The following is a 12,260-nucleotide window of genomic DNA, read 5'->3' as shown; positions in this document are numbered from 1 at the left end:
TTATGTTTATTAAATTATATGATTCTGTCCTTATCTGTGGGCCACAATCACAACGATTGAGTTGTTAGTAGTTGTGTTACCCCATAAAGTCGATATTTTAGTCAGTCTGTCAATATAAAGCAAGGCAAGGAATCGGTTTGGGTGCAGTCCGTAGGTTTAGTCTAGTTGCGCGTCTGGTCTGGTGTAAGTCTTGTTCTATCTAGTCTAGGCTAAAGCATAGGTTAAGTTTAATTTATCTAGTCGAGTTAATGTTGTTCTACGTGTAGTTCTGACAAACCAGTGAAGTAGCAAAATGCAAAATGTTTATATCGACAGAGAGATCGTATACTTCTCGACGTCTTCGATATGAGGATAAATTTATAATAGTTTATATAAATAATTGCAACTTTCTTTTTCTTTATACACAGAACATGAAAAGAATTTGTCAATTGTACAATGAGATGTGGTCAAGAGGTCTGAGGTAAATTCCAGGTTTTTAGTTTGTTAGATAAATTTCGTTTTCTTTGGTTTAAGTCTCATTATTATACATTATCATACCCCAAAGCGGCAAAAGAGAATAAAATTTATACCAAGAATGAAATTGAACCACAACGTATATGCTGTAGGTAAAACTCTTTCTCAGCGTAAACCAGAGTTTCCTTTATCTCCTACATGTATGAACAATTAGGTTTGGGCGGAAAGAGAGAAAATTCTGAATCAACCTGAAGGGATGAAGACTGGTTTAGCCTAAGAGTGCATTTTACCAGCAACGTAAACACTCCCCAAATAAGCAGATTTGATGAGTTAGCGTCCCTTAAAAGTACAGTGCAAACTTAGGCCTGGTCCAAACGTCGAACTTTTCATGAGACGAATCAAACTTAGTGAGTCAAGTTCATGAAACGTCCGACGTCTGGCACAGTTAAGGTCGTCTAAATGAGTTTGGATAGTCTAACACGTTCTATTCGTCTGCTTCAGACGGATAGAACGTCTGAAGATCGTCTCCGGGAAAAGCGTTGATCTTCTCATGCGACGAACTAAACTAATAAATTAAAAATTCGTTTGATAATATATATTTAGCCTAGTTCGGGATAAAAGTTCGTAAAATCGCTATTTGGTCCGATTCAGTTGATTGGTTCGACTCGTCCTAAGTTCGACTTTTGATCCAACAGACGATCTTAACTTAATTTAGGTCGCCCAAATGAAAAGTTCTCGTGAAAGTGTCAACGTTTGGCCTTAGACTGAAGTTAGGATTGAAGTAACCTTGTTTCTATCGTTGTTTTTTTGTGAGTTAGACTGACAGCGCGGGCCAAAGGTGCGGCATGTATAGCTCATCTGATGATGGGAGATCTTGAAAAAGCGGAGGAAATAAGGAGGTGAGGAGGGCCGTGCGATACCCATCTTACAATATTATTGCGAGTTATCAAGGATACCATTATTGTTATGTTATTTATGTTATTTATTTTTTCAGTTAGTTTTTTAAGTTCAGTTTGAACATCAGTAGCTGTTTCAGTGCGTTCAGCTGGGAATAATTTTTTCTGTTTAGAAAGAACGTCTATGCGACCAGCAGATCATGAGCGTTTTAGACGGACAAACCAGAAATGTTGGCGGGCAGCTTTATGTTCAGTTTCAATTGCTTCAATCACCGTGCAAGTCCTGTTATCATATATATCCTACCGCAAGTAGGATATCGTGGGACATGGTCAAAGTTTTAGTCGGACATTATCCAGTGACCGACCCTTATTTGCAGCTCTGGACTACGATTGTACGAAAAGTAATCGTAGATTATAGTGTGTTCGCAGTTAGAGTATCTTTTGATCAGACGTGCATGGAAATCGGAAATATCTCTTAAAGGAAAATTTATTTTCGAAGACGTCTCAAATTTCAAGCGAACGAAAAAGTGCTCCCTGGGCAAAGGAATTTCCGGGTTCAGTTATCAAGAGTTTATATGGAGAATCAAGAGATCATATCTCTTGTTGAGAATTAAATGCAAAGTTGCATAAATTACACCGACAATGCTAAGTGGGTTACGCAAACATCAGAAAACTAGCTGCACCATTCTTGTATGAAATGCATTGTTTGCAAAGGTGGGGCTAGTTGTGAAACATCACCAAACAGTCCAGATTTCCGTTTTTATTTGTTGGCTACAACGGTTTGATGATCTATTCATCAAAAATGTGTGAATATCTTAGGTGTCATGATAAGCGACCCTCAACTTATAAGTTTCACTGGTTTCTTAACTGTCTTTTTTGTTATTGTTTTTTTTCTCTGCACAGTACACATGGGATAGGTGTCCCTCGATACAGAGTGTTATCAGAGTTCCTTAAAAGTTACTCTAAACGTGGTGATGTAGCAAGTAAGTCTTAAAGGTTGGGTTGGAACTAAGGTGGCCACACCTTGGCAACTCTTCCCACCTATTGAATCTGATGGGTGATCTCTGGTTAAACTCGTACGAGTAAAATATTGTTTTGCGTTTATCCCTTCTTCTTTATGCATCCTTCTTTCTAAAGGTGGATTTCTACTGTCGCGTAATTTTTATTTACGTAAATGAAATTTAAGAAATATATATATGAAAGGTAGCACGAAACCGTAAAAGTTGAGCGAGGTTCAACTTTTACTTTCACGCGCGACCTTTCATATTGCTTCTATTTTATTTACGCACGTAAATTGTACTCAATAACAAATGAAATGATATGTCTGGAGAGAAGAACACAGGAAAAAATTCTGAGTTCCAGATGGGAGTTGAACCCACGACCTTCCGTACACTAGTCGGATGCTCAAACCACTGACCTACTGAGAACTGAAGTGGTGAGCAGGTCGTAAAAATTACGCGACAGTGAAAATCCACCCAAAGGTAGCTCCATAATAGCAATTTTTCTTCTATGATTTCACCAAGGCTTGTCTGTATTAATTTTTCACTAAACACACAAGCGTATACACACGCCTCTTTCCTCAGAACATCGAAACATGAATTTTAAAACACGTGGTCTTGTAGTGGGCGGAATAAATACAGTAGCATGCATGGTTGCCAGCCTATCCCGCGGTAAAATGGATTTCTTTTGCTGCATTCATGTTCACTCCGAAAAACATGAACTTCACAACAAAAAAATAGGTTTTAGCATATATATCACCCAGAACTACGCAGCAGACATTTACGAGTACATTTTTAAAATTCCTTCATTACTTGACGAGATATATTACACCACTACCCTCTTCCATCGGTTAGCATAATTAATGTTTATGGTCCCACCTTTAACAAAAACATGAGCCTCTCAGTTATGGGCCCTCTTATTTCTTTTAAAAATTGATCTCTCTTCTTTATTTACTCTAAAGAGTCACAGGAATTATATGAGGAACTTAAAGAAGAAATGAAGAATCTTACCATGCCAACCTTTGTCTACAACAGTCTCCTACATGTCTATGGATTCCATGGTAACATGAACATTTTAACGTTGATTTGTATTAACTACAATGGTGATGGTAAACTAAGTATCGCAACATGATAACAACCAATGCCAGTATTGTTTTGGCCAACCACAGAAGCCGATATTAATGTAATAATGATCCAATTAAAACTCGGCTCGATTCCATCTTGTCGGGCCAAGCGGGAAATATTTTTGCCAGTTGGTTACCAGTGGTTTTGTTTCTGTTTCTGATTGAAAAGCAGAACCAAACGATTGCGGAGTTTCGCTGGAAATGTGCATGAAACATCCAGCATGATCCCATTTGTTCCGTTGACTGTAGGTTTGTCTATCATTGTCTCTCTGTTCATTTTTTTGGTGGATGGCGAAATCCTAAGGCCAATGTTAAAGACCACATTTCAATTAGAGTTCGTATAAAGAAGGGAGAAATTGCTCTGCTGAAACCAATAAAAACAGGTGGAAACCCTTGCCGCCTTTCCTTTAAAACCTGCAACAATAAGTATCTGAAATTTTAAATAACATTTATAAGGATATGTATGGGATATCTTATCCTGGTTTGCCAAAACCTGGCCATTGAAAATGTATAGCCGTTTGATCAGAAGAAGGTCCAAACAACTTTTAATAAGTGCTTAAACTGTTGAATTTTTCAGGTGACATTGACTCCCAGTGGAAGATTTTTGAGGAGATGAAGAAAAACAACGTGGAACCCAATCAGTTTTCCTACTCCAATATCATCAGAACATATTTACACAAGTAAGTAAAGAATAATAAATGTCAAACGAAAGTTGTAGTTCACATTGTCTTGAAAGTAATCAGAATGGTAATAGGATCTCAAAATACTTGTATGGGTCACACTCGCCATGGGACCACCAATTTCCGAGGTGCATCTTTGTATACTGCGTTCGTTTCATAGGGGTGTAAAAGCGGTTAAGCTAGGTTTGTTTCCGAGGAATGCACCGCCTGCTACTCTCTCATCTTAGAAGCCCGTGTCAACATCCCATCAGCTGTAATGATCCCTTCGGTGTCTTTTTGGCATTCTTCCCGCAATAATTCCACGTAGGGAGATAGCGGCCACACGAGCAACTTTATCTTATTTTCCCGATGGCTGGTGTATGACCTTACCCCACGGGTAAAAGCTTAATGTAACCGCAAACGACTGTTACTACAGTGGACGTTCTCGTAAGCGGACACGCTTGGGACGCGAAAAGGGCGTCCGTTTTTTAATGCTGTTGCCGGTCGCTTATGGGATTGGTTCTTTTTTTCGGCCACTAGAGGTGTTAAGGGGTAAAATGGCCGCTTGCAGGAGCTTACCCAGCTACAAATAAACATTGAAAAGTAAAAAGCTGTTTGTTAGTATAATTGCTGTACTGTGGATCTGACAACGTTGTAGCCGAGTCACAGGCATAAAATCCTATTGGTCTGTTGAAGTGTAACTGACCTGAAAGTGTCCGCGACCGCTTACGGGATTGTAAAAATACAAAGTTTGTACGGGAATTGAAAAGTAGAGCTGTCCACTTACGAGAGTAGGGAGCTTATAAAGCAACTACTACGACGACGACGACAACTTCAAAAAACAATAGGTTTAATGATCAAAACAACAGCTCTGCAGGTGCATCACGCCTTTTAGTACATTTCTTTGACGTCCACTGCACGACTACGACGTGAAACCTCCTAATTTGACGATTTGCGGAGGTCGTGGACATACGACGACGAATTTTCCTTCATCTTTTTTAACCTGAATAAGATTCTTAAGAATTTTAACTCCAGGGAACGTCGCCTGTATTTGACATATTGAGGGGGTCCAAATAGACGCGATTAAGTTTGAAAGAACGCAAATTGATCTTTTGAGCGACGTTTTCACTGCGGCGGCCATCGTCGTCGTCGTTGCTTAAGGTCCTTAGCTAGCGTCCGTCGGAAGAACTTCCACTGTACTACTTGGCAAATCTAAACATTGTGAACTAAACAGTCAGGGCTGTCACTGATGGACGGGGACCGGGGAATTCCTCTGGCAACTATGAGCACGACTCCCGGCTACTTAAAAAGAATAAAAGCTTCTTCCTAATTTCTCGCTTACTCTAGCTAATTACATATATCCCGTTTCAATACTTGAATTCATAGTTACAGCCATGTAAACTGTTGTGAACCAAAGCTTTTAGATTCGAGCACTGCTACTCGTTAAGTTTATTTTTAAGCGCGAAAGACTTGTCGGTGGGATAATGATACTTTCCTCCTTCGTAGGGATGACATTGATACGGCATTGAAAATCTTTCAAGATGCGAAGGAACAAGGAAAGTTTATATCAGATGCGACATGCCTTCTTTTACTTAACTCTATGGCAAGAACAGGCCAGTTGGAACACTTCGAGAGTGGTAAGCTACATTTGGGTCCTTTTCGTTTGTGTGGAAAAACTGGTGGTCATATATAGTGCCTGACATCATCGCGCAAAATGAGTGGTCATGGTAGGTCATTCACAGGGCGGATGCCCTGGTTATTCATGACCGCCGAAGCGGCAAATTAAAATGCACGAGCGCTTTGATTAAGCTCCGAGTAGGAGAAGAAAGGACCACACTTTGTCCACCAGCGTTGATAAAACTCATTTTCAATTTGCTCCAAATTGATGAAATTTTGAAAACGAATGATGCGTCTACGATTTAAGCGAGGGACAAAAGACAAGCGTCTACTTGATTAAAGGACATGGCTCTTCACTTGAAAGTTGATTAAAAAGAAAATGCTTATTTCTTGTATGGAAGCTAAATTTTGTTCTACATCTGTGTAAAATGTAAATATACTTGAGCCTTTGGCATCTGCTGTGTTTTGTAGCTTTGGAAGACATCATGACGAACAGAGTAGCATCTGCCTACAGCATGAAATGGGGTGGATTACTGCGTGGTATGGTGTTCTGTTGCCTTCATGCTGGAAAGAAAGATCTTGCCCTGAAAATCCAGTTGGTAAGTTCTCCTGTCTTATTTTAAACAACCCCACGGAAAAATGCTGTCCGATAAATTTCGTCTGAATGAAGCAAATAGAATAGCGTTTATTATATGGCTGATCCGCGAGCGGTCAAGGTGAAGCAAATCCTGTGTTATGATGGGCTACCCGAACGGCCAAGAGAGGCCCATGTTGGCCACTCGGGATTTCCCGCGTTGGTCCCGCAAGTGAAAGTTCTGTCTTTGGCAATACAATAAATACTTTCTTGACCAAGCTTGTTTGGTCAAGAGGGATGAATATTGGCCTTTTGCGTGTTCATTGCCCTGGGCTTCGTCTCGGTTCATAGAAACCCGAAATGAACTTGGCCAGTATCGAGCCATCTTGACCGAAAAATCTCGGTCAATAACGGATAGATTCATAAATGAAGGTAACTTTGTACAGCCTAATATAGAGAGACCACTGGAAAACTAGTACTCCTAGTAGTTGTCAATTCAACGGTCACTCGGTAGGATTTCATGTACATGTATAGGCTCAAAAGGTAGAAACGCCTTAAACAGTCCATGTATTTCAGTCGTTTTTATGATGACACTTCAGAGGTTTAGACAAGTCGCCCTTGCAAACTTTTAACCGGCTTACCCAGTTTTGCCAGGGGAGCTGTGAAATAATTCATTGAAGAAGAAACATGCAAGTCCCAGTTAAAAATTGAGTACTTCTTCAAACTTCGTTTCATGTATACCTATTGGCTGTGTACCAGCACGAGAGATCTCTTTTCTAGAGTAACGGAATATTTAGAAGTCGTTTCCTTTTTGCTGTACGTAGGAACATGAAGTGCGTTTGGAAATACCTGCATTTGTTGCGTATGCAGAAAACTCTGCGAAACGAGGAGAGGTATGCTAGTATTTAGTTAAATCAGACATTACACGTTCTATGCAACGTGCCATGAATTTCCCTCGTTTGTATGCAACTATACTTTATCATGATTATTAATAATAGTAAATTTATACCCCATTTGTCTGTGTGTGACGCAGAGGCCATAGTAATGTTATAGGTTCGAAAACTGTCCGGGATTCTTTCAGTTTCTTTATTCTTTGAAGAATTTTGTTTTGTCACGTTATTGTTGTGTTTTGATTGTTTTTTTGGCCTGGCGAATCTTCCATAGATAATCTTCGCTCGTTCTAACTTGTCTTGGTAAACAATTTTATGTGGTAAATAGATTCTTTAAACTGTATAAACTGTCCAGCGACGTTACTTGTATTATTATTTTGTTTTCCTCTGTAAGGAAGACTAGTCTATTCGAAGGTAGCGGGTAATATAGAGAGTCAAGCTTCTTCTATAACTTCTTCTCAATTTCCTTTTTTTTAATTGTCCCTAGGTTGACGCTGTATTGAACGCAATAGAATTCTTTAAAGAAAATGATATTAACCCTGCAGCATTGTATCTACCCCTTATCAAGGCGTACGGTAAGTCATATAAGGCATTTGTACCATAACAATGAATGAGACCCTCTCTCTTTTGCTTTATTAAGAGGGTGATATATATGTTGTGATTCAATTTTTTCATTGGTCTAAATTTTCTTTTCTTTTGTTTTAGGGTACTGTAATGTATGATAATGAGTTTGAAACAAAAGAAAAGAAAATTTAAACCAAGGATAAAATTGAACTACAAAGTATACACCAGAAACCGATTACTTGACCCTTCCTGTAGATGGAACTCCACAAATGGATGAAGCCATCAATTATATAAATAACGCTACAAAGGCAAGCGCGGTAAAGAAGTTAAAGTGTCGCGCTCAACAGAGCTCGTCCTTTGGAAAACAGAGGATGTGCCGGGACCGAAAGTGACGCTTATTTTGTATGTGGATGTTTTCTCCGGTAATTTTGGACTTCCGTCAACTGAGAACCTCCTTTTTTATTTGATCGCCTGAACATGTTCAACGGAAAAGCTCCTTGTGCATGTTCAAGCCTCCCATACACGTACTAAGTAGCCTCTCTTTGTCTTCGCGACTCTACTTCTTTGGGAATAAATGTTTCGTAGACGTAGGAGGCGCGCAATTCAAGGTGTCTACCTAAGGCACATTTTGGTGCAAAGTTTGCTTCCCAAGATCGAAATGCCCCTTAAGATAGTTGTTTATGTTACATGATACGACTTTAGCCCGTGTTTGCAATTTTCCGAGTGCGATTTAAGCATTGAATGTTTATGCAGCTATGCAAAAGTACTTTTAACTTGTCAAAACTAGGAGGATTCTTGCTCCTTTTTGTTTTAACAAGAAGGCTCTTAGTGATCTTTATATCCGAGGTCGAGGTTTGACCAATTGTTTTTTCGCGTTTTCTCCAAAAAATAGACACCCTGAAAAGCCACATTTTTTTACCAGAAAAGTTAAGACGGTAATTTTTTATTGAAGGAGGTTAAGCCCTCGGCCGATCGGAAAATGATAAAACTGTTAACATTTGATAACTTGTTTCGGTCACAACAACCTTCTCGCTAAAACCCGTAGTAAAAAGACTGCGACTGCCACGTTTTCCCCGCCCGAATGACGCTGACTGACGCGCTTGAACTACTTGTTATTGAGAACATCGCGTTCTCGTAGTCGTCCTCGTCTTAGAATCTAAAGTTTTCTAACGACCATGACAATTGACCAAAACGCGAAATCCTGCACTGACTGAATGGTATCGCATTCTTCACGTTAGATGCGCGAAAAGACCCTGCATCTGTCAAGGCCTTGTATGATAAGTTGGTAGCCGAGGGGGTGGAACTTGACGAATCATTTCTGCAGAATCTTAATCACATCCTGCTGAAGTATTCAGAAACAGTGCCATTTGAGGTACCTACACAGTCAAGCTCACCGTCAGAGGTACGTATTTGTAACCCTTGATCTAGGTCCCGGCATAAATGCTCTTCGTACTTGAAAAGACACAGTCCGCTTTGAGACCGTGTTGACTTGGACACTATTTTTGCCACTTTGAAAAGAGTATACCTCAACCCGAAATTAAAGGTACTCGTCGGATACGTCTAGAAATCCACTTTAATCTTGCCTAGTGTTTCATTCGATCTTCGATCTTTTACTGAAAACCTGTTCTTAAGTATTAAAAAAAAAAGTATGGATCGCGTATCTTGTGATATACAAAACAGCTAAGAAATGGTATCTAATGCGCATGTGCCTCAGCTGAGTATGTCCCTTTAAATTGAGCGTTTAAAACTGACCCATGCCTCGTTTGCTTTGGAATCTCGTAAAGTAGTTTTTCTTTAGCTGAATTTCGTAGGAGAAGCTAAAGTCCACCAGAAATATTAGGGATCAGTTTAGGTTTCTGGGAAACTGCCCACTTACCCCTCCCCTAAGCCATCATTTTGCCCAAAGTGAGAAGTAAGTGTTAATGTTAGCTTAGGGGAGGGGTAGGTGGGCAGTTTCCCAGAGACCTATTAATACTGCTTGAATAGTAATTTGCCAGTGCCAATAGATGTAATGGTGAGTGCATGCACTCTCCTCCCACGAATGTGGCCCAGGTTCGCGTGAATCCTAGAGGTTATCCCGGCCATATGTGGCTTGAGTTTACTGTCGGCCTTTTTCCTTGCTCCGAGAGTGTTTCCCGAGGTACTGTAAAGCCTTGTACAGTAGTGTTTCTTCCTTTCTTCAAAAACCAACATTTCTGATTTCCAATTCTACCCGATCCAAAGACTGTAGGGAACAGCCCTTACCGCTAAAATGGTATTTATACTTATTTCCTTGGTTTGATTTCTCAATATTTTTGCTCTTTCAGACACAAACTCTTGACAGTGACTCCGAAAACTTGAACGAAGACGAAGAAAGTAATGTTCTGGAAGACATCAATAAAGACATCCAGAAGGTAATCAAACTCCCTTGGTGCTTTCAAAAATTCTTCAGCTTCATGTCAGCAGAAATTTTTGCTTCTCCGAAAGTCGAAAATATTACCTTTTTGGTGGGCGCGCTGATTTCAGATTATCAGCTTACGGCCCAGCGATATTGCTGAAGTTTAACTGTGGAACTGAATCGTTTCACTCTCGTGTCGTCGATGCGACTACTAGCAGTCCAGGCGTTCAGATAGTCGGGCGGCTCAAAGAGGAGTAAACAGGAAAAAATACAGCGAGGGCCGCACCAATCTCCACTACCTGAACGCCTTAAAACAGGCTAGAACGTAGGTCGTTGTATATCTCTAGAAGTTAATATGATCAAATGCGCGTAACAACTGGTGCTTTAAATGTTAAAAGAAAAAAGAAACTAAAGTGAACATAGTAATTAAGGCTTAAAAGTAAACAACACTCCAAATTTAAATCAAAACACTAAATATGTTACATAGCAGGTTAAAAGTATTACATAAATTATATAAAGCTAGTCTAAAAACATGCGTTGTGAGTAAAGATTTAAAAGTTATGAAAGCATTTTAAGGCGTTACGAATTTGTTCCGTATGAAGATAGATCTTTATAGATTAGTCTGTCTAAAATGACAAAATCAATAAATGCTAGCATGATTTCAGACTGGTTATGCTAAAACTTCTATTTTCATTTAAATAAAACTCATTTTGACTTGAAGGGTTTTGTACCTTCCCTTATTTGAAAAAGACAAATAGTCCAGAATAGGGTAAATTTCCATGGCATTGGTTTTGTCGGCCTGCTGTCATAAATTTGTAATTCTTATTTTCAGGAAGATGACTTGAAGTGATTTTCAAACTCAAATGGCCAGAATGAGAACATCATCTGATCTGTATGAGGGTCATTTAACATGTGTTCAACAAGCCACCTTCAGAACGACGCTTGCTTTAACAAGGTTTTGCGTGGATGGAATCTCCCTTACGCCATAGACTATACTGCTGCTTTACGGACGCACAAGTGGTTCGGTTTTTACAATGAAGTGCTCCACATTGAACATTAAAAGCGTACAATTTACTCCCCAAGAAAAAAAGCTTAAAACTAATCTTTGTTCTCCTGGGAAATTCAGGGTTTTAAATTTGTTAGCCCAGCTCCCGTGGAACCTCGATATAACGAACCGCTATATAACGAACTCCTCGATATAACGAACGATTTTCTTTACCTCAATAATAGTCACAAATATGAAAAAGAACTTAGATGTAACGAAACCTCGTTATAGCGAACAAAGTTTGTCAATCGCTTGGCCCTTCATTATATCGAGGTTCCATTGTACTGAGATAGGTGTCTCAAAACATTGATGACCAGTTACGTTTTAATCATCAAATCTAGGGAAAACATTAGCTTAGAATTGATGTTTGTTTCGAGGTAAACTGTTCTCAGAGGTTTGACATATTTATTGGATAAGTTTGTATCGGTTTCTGAGGACTGGAGTTAGAGTAAAGCACAAAATAGAATGCATCGCCTTTTACGCATCCTCGTTCTTTGTATTTTACGTTAGGGACCTTACGATCTGATAACAGTGACGCCATTGAAAACGTCTGAAAAACTGACTTACCGTCCTTTCAAACTTTTTCGAGATTGTTCAGACTCGATCAGTCTTTTAAAAGTTGGCAAATTAAGCTTGGAGCTGAAGAGAGAAGACCGCGTTCGAACTCAGAAAGATACAGTAAGATCTATCCCTTTCACGTTCGAAAGAGGACTTAACATTTGGTTATTTCTGGCCGTGGTTGTGCAGGGACGGAAACAAAATTGACAGAAAAGCGTGATGCGTGATGCATATACAGAGTTGTTGTTGTTGTTCTTCTGTTTTTATTTTTGACGTTCTCGTTGCCGTCGCCGTCGTGGTTTCGTAAGGTCCCTAACAAATAAAATAATTAGCTGAGAACGCGTTTGCTATCAATTCTGTGTTCATGAATTAAAGAGATCGTTTAGAGAAAACAAAAAATGCTTAAATGGTAGTTTATTGGCGAGCTTTAACCAAAGGATTCAAAGCAATTCAAATTTCGATTTCCACACTTCTCACGGCGTGGGCTGTCACCCACCCCACCTTA

The 12,260-nt window shown here is 39.5% G+C and overlaps 1 protein-coding gene across 1 annotated transcript in view; it reads left to right on the top strand.

Annotated features, from left to right (window-relative positions):
- The window catches only part of LOC140925239 (uncharacterized), a 31,508-nt gene that overhangs the window by 19,176 nt on the left and 72 nt on the right, over nucleotides 1-12,260 (top strand). The window contains exons 25-36 of the mRNA XM_073375230.1: nucleotides 408-460; nucleotides 1,272-1,352; nucleotides 2,253-2,332; nucleotides 3,310-3,408; nucleotides 4,049-4,151; nucleotides 5,637-5,767; nucleotides 6,219-6,346; nucleotides 7,146-7,214; nucleotides 7,699-7,786; nucleotides 9,014-9,177; nucleotides 10,082-10,168; nucleotides 10,985-12,260. The exon at nucleotides 10,985-12,260 is cut by the window's right edge and continues 72 nt beyond it. Of these exons, the coding sequence (XP_073231331.1) occupies nucleotides 408-460; nucleotides 1,272-1,352; nucleotides 2,253-2,332; nucleotides 3,310-3,408; nucleotides 4,049-4,151; nucleotides 5,637-5,767; nucleotides 6,219-6,346; nucleotides 7,146-7,214; nucleotides 7,699-7,786; nucleotides 9,014-9,177; nucleotides 10,082-10,168; nucleotides 10,985-11,002 (1,101 nt within the window). The 3' untranslated portion in view covers nucleotides 11,003-12,260. The remainder of the gene's footprint in view (nucleotides 1-407; nucleotides 461-1,271; nucleotides 1,353-2,252; nucleotides 2,333-3,309; nucleotides 3,409-4,048; nucleotides 4,152-5,636; nucleotides 5,768-6,218; nucleotides 6,347-7,145; nucleotides 7,215-7,698; nucleotides 7,787-9,013; nucleotides 9,178-10,081; nucleotides 10,169-10,984) is intronic.

Source organism: Porites lutea, chromosome 14, assembly GCF_958299795.1.
Source record: "Porites lutea chromosome 14, jaPorLute2.1, whole genome shotgun sequence".
NCBI lineage: Eukaryota > Metazoa > Cnidaria > Anthozoa > Scleractinia > Poritidae > Porites > Porites lutea.
The sequence above is the reverse complement of the archived record's forward strand: the minus strand, read 5'-3'. Positions and strand labels throughout refer to the sequence as shown.